Raw genomic sequence first — 21,103 nt, forward strand, 5'->3', positions numbered from 1 at the left:
CTAGGTTTTAGTATAAATTTAAAAATATTACAAAACAAAAATTCATTATGCTTTAATGTAATATCATTTGCAAAGTATTCAATAATATGCAGCATTGGTTTTTACTAGATTTCAAAATAAAAAATTTCTTTTAACATCATTTTGAAAGCTCCAAAAGGAACTAATGGTGTCATACCAGAAGTATAAGATGTGTTAGACACTATTTCTCACCACTTGGGATTTCAAAAAAAGCATTCAAAGTTTTTTCTGTGCTTCCATGCCGCTCTGTGGCGCGCAGCACAGGGAAGGAAGGCGAAGCCTCCGAGTTTAACCAATCTTTTTTTGCCAGATGAATCTGACCATCGGTAATGATCCTTCTGCAGGTTCACCAACGGAAACCTTGTTTCAAATATTCATAGTTTTAATTATGTTTCTTGTGTCATGCAAGTTCTTGCATTGTTATGCTGAAAAAATGCATCCTTTCTATTACTTACTGCAGGTCTTTTATTTTAACATGTAATTGTTCTCCTTATATTTCAAGAAACAGCTCTAAACATACTTCCTATCATTCCCATCGTACATACATATAGAGTTATATTCTTTCTCTCTTCCTTTTAATGTTGCTTGTGTTCTAGGGGAAAGGGCTATCTTTTCACCTTTTATAGTTTTGCAAAGGATTCACCTCCTCCCCCCCTTTTTTTTCATATGAGACTGTTTGCTAGAGGAATATGCTTTTCTTATTCAACAGATTATCTGGAATATGCTGTGTTTTAAAAGTTTTCTTCAGCTCTTTAAATGCTAATGAATGGATGGTAGAAAAGGCATATTAAGAGCTACTCAGATATAATCTGTCATAAAATTAGATTTTTCGCTTTATCAGAAAACACACAACAGTCGGTATAGCGGTCGGGGAAGCTGACTGCGATGTCGAAGGGCCTGGGTTCGAATCCCGAAGAAGGCATGGTTGTAACTGTCCGTCCCTTCATAGGAAAGGCGATGGTGGCCCACCTATTAGGTGCCTCCATAATAAAGAGACCACCACATCCGGCATTTTATAGATTAATGGGCTGGGTTACATTTGTAATTGTTCACAATCTGCCATTGGGAGAAAAAAAAAAAAAAAAAGAAAAGAAAAGAAAACAGATAATATTTATTGGGATGACCCAATATTTCTTTTAACACTCTCCTTTAAGTTTATAAATAAAATTTCATGAAATTTGCATAATATTCAGTATACAGTCAAAAGTCTTTAATCCGGACTCGTCAGGACTTCGGCGAATCCGGATTATATATCATCAGTTTAAATCTGGTAAGATGGCATGCAGAAATTATAAAATTAAAAATATGAAACCGTAATTTATGAAATAAAGAGCAATTATGATCTAAAGGGTATCAAAATTTACAAAAAAAAAAAGTTTAATTTCTATTTGTTTACTTTATTAAACATTTCTTTCAACGCGCGCATGCCTAAAGCATATACATTACGCATTGTCGAAATTAGAAAATTGCAACCAGAAAACTATTTGATGTGTATTCGTGATATTTATAATGACAAGGAATTTGATTTAAATCATATCAAAGACGGAGTACATCGAGATGAAATACTACATTTAGTAAGGAATTATAAGCCGAATAAAATAAAAACATCTGCCTTGAAGATAAGGATAGTGCTGACAGATCAACTTCCAGTTCGTTGCGCCACCGCGACGGCAATTCCACTTTTTGTTTAATGGACATCGAAACATGCTTTCGCTTTGTAGATCCTTTGGCAGCTCCAGAATCGGAAATTCTATTTGACATAATCGAAAGTTCAAGCTTAGTTTTATAAAATTGCTCTAACAGTCTGCAAAAAATAATAAGCCGGATCCAATCAGAAGATTAAGGAACAACGCAATCTGCAACATTAACTGAAATAGATAATTTGATAATTTTAGCTTAGCTTATACCGTCTGTTATACATTAAACGCGCATATGTAAACGTATATGCGCATAATACCTTTGCGCAATTGCGTTTACGCATGCGCCGAAAGTTTGTAGCTTTGAGGTCTGGATTATAGATCATTTCGGATTAAAGACTTTTGACTGTATAAAGAAAATAAAAATGAAGCAGTACACTAATGTACAATAAAAAGAGAATAATAGTTATTTAGTAATACTTGGTTTTTATTGTATATTTTTTATATTTTCTAGACATCAAAATCCTTTGGATCCAAATGCACCAGACATGACTCAGTTTAAAACAGTTGATGAGTGGCTCGATGGGATCAAAATGGCACGTTATCAAGAAAATTTCCAGCAGGCTGGTATCACAACGATGGATGCTGTGACCAGAATCACTCTGAAAGATCTTACTGCTCTAGGAGTTACTTTAGTTGGCCATCAGAAGAAGATAATTAACAGCATTCAAACAATGAGAGCACAATTGAATGCAAATATGTCGGAAGGATTTTTAGTATAGCAAAGCTCAAATGAACTCGGTCAGACATGTAAAATAAGATAGTTGGGTCTAGCACCGTGACTTCTTTTTCTAACAGGTGCCATTGCTGCCACACAAAACAAACAAAAAAAAAAAAAAAAAAAAAACTTCTGGTTTGAAGTCTCATTGGCACGATGTGATATGCCTCCGAAGTGGCAAAGGGCGAAGACCGTTTTTTCGAGATATGGTGCTGCGAGCCCCAGTAGCTTGCTTGCCCTCTTTGCTCATTGATGGCATCTGTTCCTCCTGGGCAACCAGGCCAGTCAAAAAGAAAAAGGTTTCTTCTGTACATATAACATATCAGATCTTGGAAATGAAATTGTGACAATATTTGCCCAATTTTCCAGTGGCAAGATTCCAGGAAGGAACTGTAAGAGGTGGAAAGAGCAGCATATCATTTCCAGTAAAAACTGTTGGTGTACTTAATTTTGAATTGCAGCTGTATATTTGTTCTTGTGCTGCTCATCTCTTTCTTTATTCATCTGTGATCTGCAACATTATGTAAATATGCAACAGAGTGTTTGTGTGTCATGTATGTTTTTCTTTATTCTGTTTGTGGAAAGATGGTGCTTATCATTTGTTATTTTGACTGTAGGTACATTAATATATTCAGTTATGTCACATTTTGAGTCTTAGCCCATTGCTCCCGTCCTTGTTTCAAAACGAGAAAAATGGTAAAGATTTGTTAAATACTTTTTATTTCAGTAGCTGGGCATATTTCTGTGATGCATGTGCTTAGAAGCAATATTTGTGACTTGCAAAAGGTAGAATAAAGAAGTTGCTCATGTTATGTACTGGCAAAATACACCGATAGTGATTTAAATGTAATTTTAATAGTCATAGTGTCACTTTATTTGCAAATGTAAGGTAACTCGCAATGGCAATACTAAATATGTAATGATTATTTTTTGCATTCTGTTATATAGTTAAGTAAGTTGAACTACAGCATTGAAGTGTTATTAGTGTATTTTTTTTTTTTTTTAAAGAAGTGATTGTTGTTCATTTATTTGCGTTATTGCCTACATAATCTGCTAAGTTTATTTTAAATCATTAAGCTTTCATTTCATTGCTTTGTTCCTATGAAAGCAATCAGAAGTTATTTGAGTAATAATGGTGCTGTTGTTTATATATTTACTATGCAATCAAGTATATGGAACAAAGCTCACTAAGATGCAAGATGTAGAATTCATGTTAACATACTTTAACATTACCAAATAAGTATGAAAGGGAAGATTTGGAACTAGAATTATATAGTACCTAGAAGTAGTTCCTTATCAATTATGCAAGGTTTTACTTTAATAATGGAAGTGAAATAATGTCTAACAATAGCAAATCATCCAGAGGCCTATACTTCTATTTTTATATTTATAACCCTTAATATAATCTAAAATTGAATTAACTGAGTTGAAAAAAAAATTGCATTTGAAAGCAAAAAAAAGACTTAACTGCCTAATTTTAATACTGAAGCCAGTAAATATTTAAATTATGAGATGTATAAACATATGCCTATTAGAGTAAATATGGTTGATATTTGAATGAAAGAATCGGAGCAATAATAGTTGATGTGTTTTGCACTATAAAATTGCAAAAAGACAGAAAAAAGAATGACTTATATTTTTTACAAATGCTATACATTATAAAAGGTTAACATTTTTGCTGATGCATAATATAAAGCATTTGATATGCTTTTTCTGCTTATTTTGTAAAAATATATGATGTTATGTAATAAAAAGATAATGCCAATCCAAAACTTTTTTGAGAACATATAAGCTATGCAACTTTAAGCAAAGGGGAATTGTAAAGTTATTTTACTTTAGTAATATTAATCTGTTTTTTGTTTTGTTTTAGATGTTTGCATGTTCACATTACATGATTCCTTTCATGTTTTTGTGTGATATAAATTCAGTAAAACTTTAAATTAGGTAATTTTACTATGAAAAATGCAATATTTCGTACATACGTGAATGAAATGTAAGCAGGAGAGGGACAATGTTCTGTCATCCGTGTTTAAATTTATGTATTGCACAACTGTTTTCCCTTTGTTGAATAGAAATTTGCATGTAATTAATTGTTTGTATATATATGTATGTTTCAGATGGGGGGCAATTTAAATCTAAAAACTGTACACTCTTATTATTATTGTTTTATATAGAGTTTTAGTGCCAAAGTTTGTGACCAGTTTTACATTTGTCAGTCTAACTATGCATTACTAATGAAAAGTTGCATGCGCTCCAATTCCACTGCCTTGTTTTAATTTTTTTAATTAATGAAGCATGACGTCTCTATCTCAAAGTTTTCTTAGTAACTGACATGTTAATGTACATTTAAATCATTTTAAATAGTTTGAATATTTAAAGTTTTTAATCGATTTGTTTTTCAAAAGTAGTTCCATAGATTTTTGTTGACATGTTTTTATGTGACTGATGCTAAACGTTTTTAAATTTGTAAAATAATATTTTTTCTTTTCATTTAGGAAATACTAAATTTTGATGAATAATAATGATAAGTGTTATGTACTTAATGCCGTAAGTTTTTAAGAATTAATCTTGAAACAGTAATAGCTTCCTTCATCTATCATCTAGTCAGGATAGGTAAATAAGCAGGCAAAATTAATGCAGTTTTGTGAATCATAATATTTAGATTTGCTTTCTTTACTGTTAAAATGTGTCACCTGTATTAGGATAATTAATTATGTTAAGGATAATTAAATTTTTAACCCCTTAGAGTAATTTCAATACATATCTCTCTTTATATTGCTGCATCGAATAACTGTTTTCAGATATAGAGAGTCACCATATTTTAAACTTATTGCTGCAAATAATAGAAAATTATATGTATTGGAAAATGCTGGAATTTCACTATATATATTTGCACTGCTTATGAAAACTTTGAAATGTATATTTACTGCATAAACGAAATACTTTCACATGTATATTTAAATAAATCAGTGGCCACTTTATTATTCCACTTTGTATATATTCTAATGCCATAATTTTGTGCACTTGTTACTATGTACATGCAATATACACTTTTTATTGCAAATCAAAATGCTTTAGGAGTGGCATACAGTTATGTCTTTTGACTTTATTTAATTCTTTTTGCTTTCATTGCTTCCTTTTAAAACTATTCCACAAGTGCAATGTTTAGTGATAGCTTGAATCACAGAACAACTAATAACAAGTAGCTCATTCACTCTCAGATATTTATGATTAAGTATTAAATACACATCTACTACATACAGGGTTTCCCTCCCTCCTCCAGAATAGAATTTGAATAATTTTAGAATAATTAATTTTTTTCATTTTTTTTGGGGGGGGTCAATTTCTTTATCCTTTAAAAAAAAATTTCTCTCTCTCTCTCCTCTTTTTTTTTTTTTTTCCCCCCAACTTGTAATGCATGCAAATTTTATCTTTGATACCTATTTACAAAACAGTATACGTGAATACGAATAATCTTTAAAAGAAAAACAAAAATGTGTATTTAAAGTTATGTATTTTCTATATTCCAGATATCTGCTATTAATAAAAAGAATACAATCTGAAAATTAGTTAAAATAATCCCCCTTCCCCTTTCCAAAGTGAATTCTAAGCATGTAGTATTTGTTTAAAGAGAACTTTTTACTTCTATACTGTGGTTGTACTGAGATTTAAAACGAAGTCAGCAATGTAACATAATAGAATCATGTGTGTTTAAAATGAGCTCAGTGAATTTGTGATATGAAACCTTATTTTCTTGATTTTTTAAAATTTTTATTTAATTTCATAATTGCTTTTATCTTGCATAAGAGTGAAGTTTGCCATTTTCACATTTTGAGAGTGACTCTTCTATTTCAATGAAGCAATAAATTGTTGATAAATACTTTGATAGATAAACTGAGTTTTATAATGTCCATGTGTTTAAAAAAAATAACTTTATCTATAGTAAATTTTCCATAACGATTGTATGAAGTAATGTTACATAAGTATAATGGATCATGATGTTTCCTATTTTTATAATGCATATTTTTTGGATAAATTAATGAATTTCTGCTTAAGCTGGAAATTAATTTTTTATGCTGCAAGTTTTGCAAGATAAAGCAAAAAAGAAATCTTATGCCTTTGTAAAAACTAATAATTGAAGTTATATATAGTTGCAATTGCTATCTGGCATTTTAGGATTAATGCTTGCCATAGATATTCCCTAAAATCTTGTAAATTGCTTTTTATTTTAATGAAATGATTGCAGGGAGAATGGCTAAATTCAAATTCTGCTATGAAATTTTAGTTTTTAAAAATAACAACCTTCCTTTTTTGCACCAGTGTAGCCATTGCAACAGAAAAGCACCTTGTTGGAATACGGATGCAATTTACACTATATTTACTTGCTTGAAGCTATAGTTATGCAAAGGTGAAAAATCCATGCAGTTTTTAGTAAACAGTCTACAAAATGCATGGTCTGTCAAAAAAAGCTTAAATGTGTATGTGTGTTATTGTAAATTTGTTTATATGTGTGCATTTGTCATTGAACAAAATGCAACTTATTTATTTTCAGGAAGGCCGTAGACACTTCCTGGTGTTGTTTATTGTATAATAGGTCTGTACAAACTTTTGTAAAAAAAATAAAATGATTTCACTAGAATACCAAGAGGCAAAGGACATGCTTCTCAAATATATCAATGACCTTGATTTCCGTAGTGGGCTGTCTAGTCGTTGCACTTGAACACTGCTTCTGAAATCTTGTATTGCTGCACTGTTAACATTTTCTTTGGCCATCTGAATTTCATACAGTTATAGTTCAAGAAACTGCACACTGAGTTAGTGATAGCTACACCATTTGTTTATGCTTGTATATTTCAGCACAGACTGGAGCCAACTACTTGTTATACAAGGTCTTTGAATGCATAATAAATTAATTTTTAAAAAACAGTATGGAATTTGTGTCTCTTCTTTTTTGTTAATTATTCACATAACAGTTAAAAAGTGAAAATTATAACAAATACTTTAAGCTTATAACACAGCTGAACTTGGCTTATAAGTAGGGAAGTAGCTTCATCGAAACAAGAATATTTTATATTTTCTGTTAGAATTTCCACAAAAATATATTATGAAGTAATCTTATTCCAATATCTAAACTAAAAGGTTGCATTACTCTTAAGTTTTGTTATATTTGTAGAATGCAAGCAAAACTTTTAAAATACGAGAAAAATGGCGTTTTCCAAAATTGTATGTAGTCGTCTCTGTGGATGCTGACAAATTTGTTGCCAACCACCTTACCCTGATTTTGTTTTATTTTCATTTACATTAATTTCTTTTTGACATTTTGCATTGAAAACTTTAAGGACTGTATCACTTTTCAAATCGTTGCCACCATATATTATCACCTATCTTATATTTAAAGAAAATAAATAATGAAGAATCTGCATAAATGTATGTAACACTTCAACGAATTTTTAATGAAGTACTAAACGATTTGAAAACGACAATACTACAACAACAAAAATTTTTATCGTTGCCACCATATATTATCACCTATCTTATATTTAAAGAAAATAAATAATGAAGAATCTGCATAAATGTATGTAACACTTCAACGAATTTTTAATGAAGTACTAAACGATTTGAAAACGACAATACTACAACAACAAAAATTTTTTTCTATCTCCAGCGTGCGAGACTCTATATCAGAAATTCTAAAGATATCCTCATTTTAAAATTAATTTGCGATATTGCTGTTGAACTGAATTTTATAGTTTTAGTATGTAGAACATGATATTTAATAAATATAGGTAACACAAAAACATTAAAAAAACGCCTCTTTGGACATAATTTAAAATCTGAAACCTTTCTTCCCCCCCAGCCCAAAAAGACCATTAGTCCCGAATGGCAATTTGCTTCGAAACACTCAAATGCATTGTATGACTTTTCAGATTGTTGCCCTGCATTATATTTAAAAAAATTAAATAATGAAGAATATGCATGAATATATGTTTCTCACACTGTGAAATAACAGTGGTATCCATAACCATCAAATTTTGAATATCATAGTCCTGCACTGAACATGGGCACCTGGAAGCCTGATTTTCGAATTTGTTTTATTACCTATTTCAAATTTTGTTAATGAAATTTTTATTAACAAACTCGACAATTTCAAAGCCAGGAACTGTAACACTGTACAGAATAAAACACTTTTATCTCCAATACTCGAAACTCTCTGTCGGAAATTCTAAAGAAGTGCATGTTTTCAAATACTTTGTGATTTTGCTGTTGAATTCAATTTTATGCGGGGTAAGCGCCAACACCGTTATATTTTAACCCTATGATGGTTATGAACGAATTCAGCTCACAATCGCATTGTGCTTCATAATGCACGCAAACGAGTTCTGCTCGGGAGCAAAATTTCAACCAAAATGGTTAGAAATGAGCACTAGTCACATAGTGAAATTTTCCCCCAGTGCTCGCTGACGTACTGAGCTGGTTCGCCATAATTATTTTGCATTGATTATGTTACAAAGGAATCCTACTCGCGAAATTTAATTAGTTTTCCCGTCTACAGATGGCAGTACGGGTTACATGAATTTCTTTTCATAATGAAGAGGGATTTTTTTTTTTTTTACCTTGTTCTTTTTATACGTATTTTGGCACATTTTTTAGGGTGTTGTAAAGTAAAATGCCTCAAAAGCGAAAGTTAGATAATTATGACAGTGATAATTATTGTGATACAGAAAGCTTATCAAGTTTGGAGTCTGATGAAGACTTTGTTCCCAGTATATCAAGCTCAGAAGACGATTCAAGCGATGAGAAAGATTTTTCGTGTGTTCGACAGTTGTGTAAAATAGATTCAAGTTATCACGCTTCTAGCTGATTTAGTTTTACTGGTGATGTGGGCATGAAAGCTTGTGTAACAAATATTTCTGATCCACTAGAGTACTTCGAGCTGTTTTTAGGTAATTACTGTATTTAAATGCTTCATAAAGTTTTACATTAGTTGTATTTATTTAGTCCTTTCAATTTAATATATGTTTTACATTTATAATTAACTATTATTATTTATATAATTGATTATAATCATTTATGATTTACTATTTAATAATTATTATCATTTATTAATTATTTTAAAGTACGTAAAAACTGTTATTTATGTACTACAATTACTTTAAGAACTTTTTTTATACCCTATCCTCGCAGGGGTCTTTGCTTGGACCTACTTATTTTAATATTTACGTGAATAACATTCATACCACACATTACTCAACACTTACCGTAATTTCGCACGTATAGTCCGCACGCAAGATTTTATATAAAAAAAATTTCAAAAATCGTCAGATAGTCCGCGGACTATACATCCGAAATTACGTTTTTTTAATACGGCAATATTCCCATGCTTTTTAAACACATCCTTTGTTTGCGCCAATTTCTCACCGCTTTCTCATCCACTTCAAAATAATGGGGTAAAATCCTAGTATACGGTGCAGCCTTGGCGCGACTTTGAAAATTATCGCCAACACCAAAAATGATCCAAAGAACGTCTATATATATACTATGCACTATATACTATGTGTGTATATACATAGTATATATACTATATATGTAGTATATACTATGTTAAACTATATATTTTTTTTTAAATGACCCGTTAACTACTCATCGTATATGTCCCGTTTTTACTGCTCATCATAAAGTCGCCAAAAGTAGCCAAATCCCGTGTGCACCGAATACTAGGATTAAACCAATAACGGCCTGCTTCTCTATTTCCATCTTTTTCCCGGCGATGTTTCATCAACGTTATCGAAGATGAAAGACAAAATACTATGGAACGTGCTATACTCGTCATAAGTGGTAATGAAATGTGACCTTCGACCCCACTCACTCGGTGTTGCCAAACCACCGAGTAAACGAATCACGTTTTTTTTTTTTTGTACTCCAGGTACTTGCTACTATGGCTCCTAAAAACCGAGCTGACGCATCAATTACTTTTCCCCCTCCCGGCAGTTGCGCTAAAGCAGTGCGAAGGACACTGGGATACAAGACTCTGGTTGCGCTAAGAGAGTGTTCATACAAGACTTTCTTTGGCTCATATCCCGGCATCGCTTGATGCGCCAGCCTGGATTTTAGGAGCTTCTACTTGCTACTACTCATTCATTCTGCACTATGCTCTATGGTTTACTATCGATACGATACATACGAATGTTTTCTTGGAATCTCGCGCTTTTTTTATATTTGATCATCGGCAGTTCCCGACAGCGTGTTTTTTAAATTTCAACGATTTTAACCGTGAACAACCAGCGTATTATCCGCACTGGTGGATAGTCCGCAGCTTCAAAAATTCGCATTTTAAACACAGATAGTCCGCGGACTATACGCGCGAAAGTACGGTACTATGCATGCAGATGACACAGCCATCCGAGCACAAAGTGCATTTATTGGTCCAGTCATCCAACGCCATACATACATTCGTTAGAAATTTGGCTAGCCAAATGGAAGATTGCAGTTAATGTAGACAAAACAAAGGCAGTATTGTTCACAAGACAGACCAGAATACGAAGCAACCTGCAATTCTACAACCAAAGTACTCCATGGGCCAAGCAAGTCCTATATCTTGGGGTGATCCTCAATAATACTCTTACATGGTCCCCACACATCACTTCATTATCCAGAAGTTCTGGGTTCATAAAGCACAACTCTATCCCTTAATATATTATATCCCTATAGACAACAAGTTACTTATTTACAAGTCCATTCTCAGACCATTATTATGTTATGCAAGTCCAGTCTGGTCTCATACCAGAAAAACTAACAAGCAGAAACTCCAAGCTTGCCAGAACATTGTACTCAGGCAAATTACCATTGCAGACTGGTACATCCAAAATAACCATATACATGAGGAACTTGGTGTAGAGTTACTTAGAACCCATTATTACAAAATTGCGAAAAATTTTCATGCAAGACAGAATACAATTGATAACTCCAGTATTAAAATTTGTACATATGACTACGATAACTTGGATAATATGGATAGAGCCTTAGCCCAACTGAACACCACTATAATGTAAAACCCTGATGTTAAGTACGAACTGTCTACATGTGCCATCATTTTCATGTATCTAAATATCTTCTACATCCTGTGTTTGTATATATGTTATTTAAAATTTGCTTACTGTATGTATTTCATATGTTATATATTATTTTGTAACATATTATTTACAAGGATTCAGGTTAATGAGTATCTGCATTAAAACTTACCATGTATTTATCCCAGCATCACCAACTCGACTGCTTCTGTGCCAATCCATCTTACAGCTTGTCGTTTTTCCCGTAATTACCTAAAATGATAATTAATAATTTAGAATAACTTATTCAAGACAGTATCTTGAAATTAATTAATATAAAAAAACTGCATTATCATAATTCTAATTATCTAAATGCTTAATTGAATGGTTATCTCCCATTAACATTAGAAGCTACCAAATTTATTCTACAAGGGATAGAGCCCAGACCCCCTGGTGTAGCAAGCACCGTTCACAGAGGAGTCCCACTTTAAGAAATTTTTAAAATGCGTGAAGCATCGCTAGAGAAGGGTGACATTTTCGGAAGAATGGCCGGGGAAACAGCTGCTACTTTCAACTACTGTTTATTCGTAAATACTGCGTGAATTAAGAAAATGAAAACTGCTCATTTCCCTAACCGTCTAGGGCTTAATAAATAAACACACAAAACATTAATAATAAAAAGACAAAAAAAAAGTTTTGTAAATCCATCTTAGTAAGAAAACTGAGAAGAGACTAAAAAAAAAAGTGTGTTTTATGCTAACATTTCATGCTGCATCGGGAATTCTAAATGTATATTGCTATGCTGCTTTTTAAATTTTCATAATTCTGCTGTTGAATTGTATATGACATACATGCGAAGAAAATGATGCTTAATATTAAAGCTAAAAAGACCAAAAAGAAAATGTGTTAGCGGGAGTCGCCGTTCGTATCCCACTCAAGTCACCCCGCTGGGCTAATGTCTTAATTGGACCAAAGAATGTGCACGTTAAGAACGGAAGCTTTTCAAAATCAGGAGTGACTGCATCAGACCGCAGAGTCAAAATGTACTCCAATAAATATACTTAACAGGGCATAATTTACTGCTATAAATAAAGAAAATATACTTTACAGGGCTATCCATCCAGCCTTTATACTTTTTTACGGATGCCGGCCGGCGAATAGCTCTTGAAGCAGATCCACCCTTAATATGTTTTTGCGCATGCGTGCAATAGTAATCGAGCCAGTGTCGAAGGTCACGTTTAACCAGAGTTCAAAGTTCTGTCATACAGTTTTGCGTGAGATCTGGATACACTAGTACTTACATGTGCATACGCGTACTTTTAATGCGAAAATAAACTGTCGAATTGTTTTTATCCCTCGTCATCAGTTCGATGAAAAAACGGAAATACCATAATGATTATATTACATACATGCAAATACCATAATACGGTTTTGTTGTTATACAAAAAAAAAAAAAAAAAAAAAAAAAAAAAAGGTGTCGACCAACTGCAATGCATTATTTGTTACGAAGTATTGAGCAATGAATTATGTGACCTTCTCATCTGGAACGACATTTGTCGTCAAAGCATAGCTCTTTAAAAGACAAGCCGAAGGATTTTTTTGCTAGAAAATGTGCAAATTTGAAACGTCTGAAATTGGATAACACTGGATCCTTTGCTCAGCACTAGAAAAAGTGCTCGAAGGTTCGTATGAGTTATCCCTACTCATCGCAAAGGCCTAGAAAAGTCATATTATCGGAGAAACGCTTGTCAAATCTTGCCTGTTGAAAGCAGCTGATGTTGTTCTTAGAAACAGTCTTTCAGAAATATCGCTTTCTGACAACACTATGAAACATTGCATTAATGATACGGCTGAAGACATAAAAAATCAGTTAACTCAAGCCGTGAAAGAAACAGATTTTTTCACAATACACTTGGACGAGAGTACAGATGTTGCAAAATGTTGTCAACTGTTAGCATTCGCTCGGTTCGTACAAAATGAAACAAAGAGGAGATGTTGTTTTCTACAGAATTAATGACAATTTCAGAAGCAATTCATGTAATGACAGCAATTCTGAATTTTTTTGCAAATATGAACTGTCATGACAAAAGCTGATAAACGTATGCACAGATGGTGCCCCGACAATGCTCCGATTTCGCTCAGGATTCGTACAGATGGTCAGAGAAAAAAATTCCAGTGTTATTCACTTTATTATACAACGTCAAATCTTGGCAGCTAAGATATTTCCAAACTCAACCATGTCTTAAAATTATGCATTAAAATAGGAGCGTAGCTAGAGTTTCCAGCGCTCGGGGACAACTGAAAAATTTGCGCCCCTTTCTGTGTGCCAAGAATGGGAAACATTTCATCAAAAAATTTCGTAGCATCAATTTAGCGCTCCTTGGATGCAGCCCCCCCCCGAGACAGAAGTCCCCCCTTGCCCCACCCTAGCTACGCCACTGCATTAAAATTATCAATCTTGTTAAGAAGAGTGCTTTAAATACTCTGCATTTTACGACCTTTTGTGATGATTTGGGAACAGAACATAAAACACTGTTATTTCATACGGGAAGTACCCTGGCTGTCAAGAGGAAAAATGTTTGCAAGACTATTTGAACTTCGTGATAAAGCGATTCATCGTGATGCTATCACATTGCATTAATGGAAACGTCAAACTTTGGTCTGCAATTTTTTCTGTTTTCCCAAATTATTTGTAATCCTGGAAGAAGAAAGCTTTAAGGATATATTTTTAAGGATACTGATACAAAGAATAGAATATGGAATCATTTGCAGCACCTCGCTGGTGAATTCAAGCTTCACTTCCCTAACTCGTATGATAAAAATGTGCTACCAGAAACACTACAAGAGCAAGCTTTGGAAATTAAAAATGATTCTGCTTCCAATTATGTTTTTGGATAAGCCATTATTTTGGGTAAAATATCTCGACGTTTATCCCAGCATAGCAGAGCAAGCATTGCAACTGTACTTACCGTTTTCAAGCACTTATTTGTGCAAAGGAGCATTTTCAGCAGTTATAGCAATAGAAACGAAGTACAGAAGCAAATTCAGTATTGCTAGTGCTTTATGTTGCGCACTTTCTTCGACTCAATCAGGAAATTAATATCTTGTAAAAAATGTGCAAGCATATCCGTCTCATTCATATATCTGTTTTTCTCCTCTTACTCTGTAGAGTCATTAGGTTATTTTGAAGCAGAAGACGTAAAAAATGTGCAATGCCCTCTCCTGGACTTGAACCTGGACCTGTCGATTACGCACCGAGTGTGCTCCCGTTACACCACAAACGCATCCTTAATCTGAATCATCTTTTTCGCTTCTGGTTATTACTACAAAGTATTTGCCAGTCATTCTTTTACCCGTAGGTGATCACTTTTAATTTTATAAATTTAAATCAGGGCTGCATTAGCACCGCGCCCGAAGGCGAAAATTTTGTTAGTCATAAGGCAAGGCATGCTGAATCGTAAAAGATTCGATCGTATTTTGAAAATCATTTATGATGACACAGGCATCCTGAAAGGAAGGAGAAAATATCTTATACACTCCCCCTTTTAAAGGGCGAATGGTAATTAGGAGACCTGATCGGTAAATCCCCGTGGTGACGAATTGTCGTCCACCACATTTTAGTTTATGCGTCATTGCAGAGTTTTTAGGTATTTTGAAGCAGAGACGTGAAAAATGTGCAGTGTCCTCGCCGGGACTCGAACCTGGACCTCTCAAATACGCGCCGAGGTGCTACCGTTACACCACGAAAGCATGCTGGAAGGGAAAAAAAAACCTTACGTCTCCGAAATAGCACATTTCTATAATAAAAAACCTTTATAAATGGCTTTTTGTTCTTACTACGCTTATAGGTAGATATTATTATTAAGGAAGGAATACGCGGGAAGTTTCGTTTTCGGCAGTAGGGAAGCATGACAAAATAATAATAATAATAATAATAATAACTTTGGGAGTTATGGAGTATCATCGATTTAGTACGAAAAGTTACAATGTAAGGTATATTCTAATTTTATAACAGTTATTTTAATTTTAAAGTTCTTTCCTGTTAATTCTTGTTTCCACTTACAACTCCCTAAAAGAATGAGTTTTTAAAATCGATTGCAAATTAGTTAGGAGTATTCAAGGAAGGTTGAACATAGTTCGTGAGAGAGAGGTAGGAATCCTGAGTATCGCGTGTTTGTCTTCGGGCTAAGGTGGTGTATTTAATTATGGCAAAGCACACGAGGGCTATCTGCCTAAAGGGAGGGATGCCTTTCGTGGAGGACTTTCTAAGGGAAACTGGCTCGTATACACGTTACACATGGGGAAAACCACGAAAACGCCCATGCAGCCAGCCCGTTCGCGGGATTCGAACCTCAGACCGAACTACCAGTGTTCAGCGTCTTTACCGCTCGGCCGCTGGTGGGCCTGTCTTCGGGCTAAATCTCTCTTGAAGGCTGGTACGCTCGGCCGTATGTTACGGGCCTTTTGATATTCGCCGGCTAGTTTAAATTAAGCGCCAACTATGTTAGATAATTATGTTATCTTCGGAAAACTCTTTTAGTTAGTTCTTATTTCTTATTCTGAGTTTAAGCTCAAGTGGAGGCTTTGTTGTAAGCCCGAGAAAGGGGCCAACTGTTCATCTTATTTTGAGTGAAATAAAGGGTAGTTAACCCTTCTTGAGTCTATGACTTACTAATTGAAGTCAGAGATAAGTCACTCAACAGTTCCTCGACATTTACTTTAGCCAAAAAGGGTGAGTTACTTTACAACCTTATTGAATATGAATACTAAAAACCGAACGCTGAAAATGCAAACTTTTTCTTCGTGATTTCCGAAACTGTGACGTCACGAAACTTGAACGAAAGCAGAAAAGATTATCTGTTGGACGATAAATGAGCTCGCATTGTGGCACAGTGGTATCTCTTATAATTCACAATCGGAGAGGGCTGCGGTTTATATCCGAGGGGTGCATCCTTATACTGATTGACTTTACATACAGAGTAGACAATAAGCAGATCATGCGTAATCGTGTCGCAAAACGCATCCATTCAACGCAATGAGCTTGGTGTGAGAAATTTGTGCATTATGCAAATAGTGTATGAAACGTCACACTTGTTTCCTGAGACCGTTATAACAGAAATATCTCCTCGGGGTGGCATGTTGAAGCTCATGATCATGGACCATTCAAAAGATAATTATTGTGAGATGATTCTACTTTACAGTGAATGTAAGCTGGTGGCGCGATCGGCAGCACGGTTGTATCGGCAACTTTTTCCTGCAGGCCCGCATCCTTCTCGTAAAACCATCCTATAGGTTGTGAAACATTTAACGGAGACAAGCTGCGTGACTAGCCGCCTTCGATACGGCAGATCAGCTAAAGTACAGCGGAAAATATATCCGGAATATGTGTTACGATACGCCCTCATATATCCGACCAGCAGGCACAAGAGAGATAAGTGAAAACTGTGGCCTCTCAAAATATCGTGTTTGGAAAATCCCAAACGAATCAATTAGGTGCTCATCCATACCAGCCAACACTTCATCAGGCATTATTAATGGACCGGGATGCCGAGAGACGTTTCTCATCGTGCAACTTCATCATGAACCAGATAGGTATCCAAACAATATTCTTAGTAGATATATTGTAGACGGATGTGACATGTTTTTCGCGGATTGAAATGTACAGGCAGAACACCCATTACTGGGCACTAGGGAAAATCCATCATGTTCTGTCTACGTTCCACATCAAATGCAGTTTTCGATTAATGTTTGGTGTGGAATTTACAATAACGGGCTAATCGTCCCAATATTTTACCAAGGTACGTTAACGGCCGTACTATATTTATAAACTTCTGCAAGACATAGTAGACGATTTTATTTAGAACCTATTGTTGTTCCAGCTTCGGAATGGATGGTTCCAACACGACCTCGCGCCTGCGCACAAGACATCACTAGTGAAGCAGTACCTGATGCAGGAATTAAGTACCAATCATATTATGTTTCGGCTACGAGGCTGTTGACGTCGAAAGGGACAATTCTCAGAACCCGCACAATTCCAAGAAACTCATGTTGCTCGGTTACCATTTTCACTTACTACAAAGACTTGAACGCCAAACACTAATCGATTATCGCTCAGATTGGGATCACGTGAGGCTTTAGAAGCAGAAGTTTCGCCTGATTGGTTGTCTTTACCCGGGACTGAGGTCCAGCCGAGGCATTTTCAGTGAGGTTTGAAAAAATCCCGCGTAGCCGCAATTTGTTTCCGTAGCTAGGCGGGGCTCTTTTTTCTAGGAATCCTCCCGATTAAACCAGTGCTACCAGAATCTCGTTTCTCAGAAAAATCCCGTCTAGCAGGGACTGTAGACATATGTGATAACCTCTTTAGGAGAACGAATAATCGGGTGTGGTGGTTTCGAAAAGAGACCTCCACATTCATCGAACTTGACTCCAACGGACTTTTCCCTGTGGGGATACCTCAAACAACAGGTGTTTGAGACTTCTCCGCAAACACTGCAGGACCTTCAACAACGTATTACAGATGCTACCCACCATCCTACAACGTGAAGTTCTAACAAGGGTCCAGATGTGCATTTCAGCTGACAGAAACAAGTTTGAACATCGAAAATAAAGGTATATTGTGATAACTAGTTACTTTTTACTTTCTAAGATCGTTTCGTCACGTCACAATGTAGGAAGTCGCGAGCAAACAAAGGCGCGTTTAAAACGTTCTGCTCTTAACATTCATGTCCATGAGGTGTTTTTCTATACTAAATCGATGATGCTATATAACTTTGTAATTCACGTTTTCCTCTTACCTTCTGCCGTTGAGACAGGAACGCTAACTCCGTCGTTTTTAACCAGGTGGAGCTATAAGCGGTCTCATCTAGTACCGCATAGCAACTTACTATACCTAGACACCACTTTTATGACTATGGCTGCAGCCGTTCCACAATAAACGGGTGGTACCGTACTTTAGTGCTCACCCTGTCTTCCTGCATCCACGTGACTACTGGTCATCAGTGTTGCCAGATCGTGCGACTTTTCGCAAATTTGCGACTTTTGACAAACTTATGCTGCTAAAATTTTAGCATTTACGAAATCTTTGCGACGTCCATGATATCCTAATGCTACTTTTGCGAATTCAAAGATTTGTTTAATATATCGTAAAATGCTTTGTAAAACACAGAATGATGTACCTTAATACTAATATTCATGATTGATGAGTGCTCTATAAATTTTGTTTTTAAGACAGTCCCCCCCCTTCAGTTCTATGGTGATAACGAATCGAACAAAAGAAATTGCAGCTTGCACACAATATATTAGGTACCCGAACAGAGAAATAAATAAAATTTGTCCTCTTGATTATAATGCTGCTAAGAACTAACGAATAGAAATGACTCAAAAATCAAACGAACTGAATTTTTCTAAATAAAAACCGAAACAAATTTAGCAATAAAAGAACAAACAAGGCTTTTTTAATCAGAATTTGAATTAAGTCCACCACCCAAAACGTAAAACTCACTGAAAAGCATTCCTCAATTAAAATGTTCACAATTAAGAAGAAAAAAAAAAAAAAAAAAAAAAGAAAAAAAAAACACTGGATTTAAAAAAAAAAATTAACTGCCAACTCAAAAAGTTTAGTACGAAAGCGCTAGCAATCTAAATGTGCGGAATACCTTACAAATTAATTTAAAAACAGAAATCTAAATTAAATGAGAAGTAATTACAAAAGGAATGGATATTTAGACAATTGAAAATGAGCAATATAGTTTTAAAATTTTCGTTAAAGCTAAGATATGTAATTAAAACGACTAACCGAACCAATGAGATACATTCCGCGAGAGAAGAAGAGAAAGAATGACATTGTTTACATTAGCGCTATACATAAGTACAGCTAATGTAAACAAACAATGTCATTGAGGCAACCTACACAGTATGCTATCATTATCTATACAGAAAACACGTGATCTTTGAGGTCATCGGAATGTATCACATAGACCAGAGTTTAAGAAATACCGACCGGGGTCACGGAACTTGCAGTGGGGAGTCGCCAAAAATTTTGCAATTTTGATATTTCTTTAACTTATTATAATAATTTTATAATAACCAAATATTTTTACATAATGTATCCGAAATAGATAACGATAAGACAATACAGACAAAGAAAAAAACGAAAACGTTTCGACGCATTGTTTTTAATAATAGAAACGTTTATTTTACTGTAAAAATAAAAGTCGATGGCCTAAAACCGCAATAGTATATTACAGTACAAGTGAAGAAATTGATAGTTTCACTCACGCATGTGTCGGATTTGCGCAATGCTTATGGGGGTCCCACATAATTTTCGTAAATATTAGGGGGTCACGACACCAAAAAGTTTAAGAAACCCTGTCGTAGACAGTAAATTTGTGATGACGTCCGAGTCAGATGTCATATGAACATGCATCACTATGACGTCACAAAAATCACCTGATCTCTCTGACGTCATTTGCGAATTTTTGAGTCAGTTTTTGATATTTTAGTTGAAAACATTCTGGCAACATTGCTGGTCATGCCCAGAGCCAGATTTAGACTTGAGAAGGCCCTAAGCTATTTGAGATATGGGGCCCTTTATAAGTCTGTTATAATATATTTTAATACTATTTATACTATATGTTAATTTTGGGGAAATAAAGTGGGACCATATATATCTAGTTATAGCTTGTGCAGCTTATACGTAAATCCGGCCCTGGTCACGCCCCTCTCCTCTACTAATCTATCCTGCGAACCGACTTTGAAGCATTCAATACCTGGAGCAGTAGAACTCATAGAAGCAGCATAAAGAAAGACAGCCAGAACAAGGTATGCACAGCGCGTGCTAATCGCGGCAATAAATTGGAACTTTTAACTCTTTCCAAACATAACGCGATCAGCTACATAATGAGAAAAGCAGCTGATTTATCAGACTTTGATAAAGGTCAAATCGTTATGGCTCGGCGACTAGGAACATCAGTATCAGAAACGGCGCGTTGAGTGGGCTGTTTACGTGCAATTGTTGTGAGCACATATCGAAAGTGGTGTATGGATGGTGAAACGACAAGTCGCTAGCCAGCAGTGTGTCGTCGACGGCGCATTGATTCCAGAGCGAAGATTTCTAGGCACTCTTTTGCCGTGACCGAAGAAAACTACAACAGCCGAATCACCACCAGCTACAACAGTGGCGACCCAAACAGTGTTTCTCAACATACTGTGCAGCGTACATTGCTGCGTATGGGCCTACGCAGCCGGAGGGCGAAGCATGTTCCTCCACTGATGGCACGTCATCGCTAGCTGCGGTCTGCAGTGGGCCAAGTAACATCGGCATTGGACCTTAGAAGAATGGAAGTTAGTTGCATCGTCCGACGAATCACCTTTTCTGGTCCATCACATTGACGGGCGTGTGCTAATACGCCGATTTCCAAACGAAACCTTGGCTCTCGGATGCACGGTTGGACGGAAACAAGCCGGTGGCGAGGATATTATGATGTGGACAATGTTTTCATGGAGCACATTAAGACGTATAATCCCCATAGAAAATCCCTGACGTCTGTGCGATACGTGAACATCGTTGCGGACCAGCAGAGTCGTACCTAGGGTTTTCAGCGCCCAGGTACAACTGAAGATTT

The 21,103-nt window shown here is 35.2% G+C and overlaps 1 protein-coding gene and 1 long non-coding RNA gene across 19 annotated transcripts in view; one reads left to right on the forward strand and one right to left on the reverse strand.

Moving 5' to 3' along the window:
• Positions 1-7,359, forward strand: part of Eph (Eph receptor tyrosine kinase) — a 479,031-nt gene extending 471,672 nt beyond the window's left edge. For all 5 annotated transcript variants that reach the window (XM_035354222.2, XM_035354221.2, XM_035354225.2 and 2 more), the window contains one exon: positions 2,170-7,359. In XM_035354222.2, the coding sequence (XP_035210113.2) occupies positions 2,170-2,437 (268 nt within the window). In that variant the 3' untranslated portion in view covers positions 2,438-7,359. The remainder of the gene's footprint in view (positions 1-2,169) is intronic.
• Positions 1-21,103, reverse strand: part of LOC146999052 (uncharacterized) — a 68,325-nt gene that overhangs the window by 11,280 nt on the left and 35,942 nt on the right. For 10 of the 14 annotated variants that reach the window (XR_015040272.1, XR_015040271.1, XR_015040277.1 and 7 more), the window contains exon 2: positions 11,674-11,753. This is a non-coding gene — a long non-coding RNA (uncharacterized LOC146999052). Of the gene's footprint in view, positions 1-11,673; positions 11,754-12,241; positions 12,265-12,583; positions 12,751-21,103 lie in introns of those variants that run through there. The other 4 variants (XR_015040270.1, XR_015040279.1, XR_015040280.1 and 1 more) reach the window with 4 other exon arrangements.

The sequence above is a fragment of the Stegodyphus dumicola genome, chromosome 1 (genome assembly GCF_044657685.1).
Source record: "Stegodyphus dumicola isolate Sdum_Otavi_A_Nest chromosome 1, ASM4465768v1".
Lineage (NCBI taxonomy): Eukaryota > Metazoa > Arthropoda > Arachnida > Araneae > Eresidae > Stegodyphus > Stegodyphus dumicola.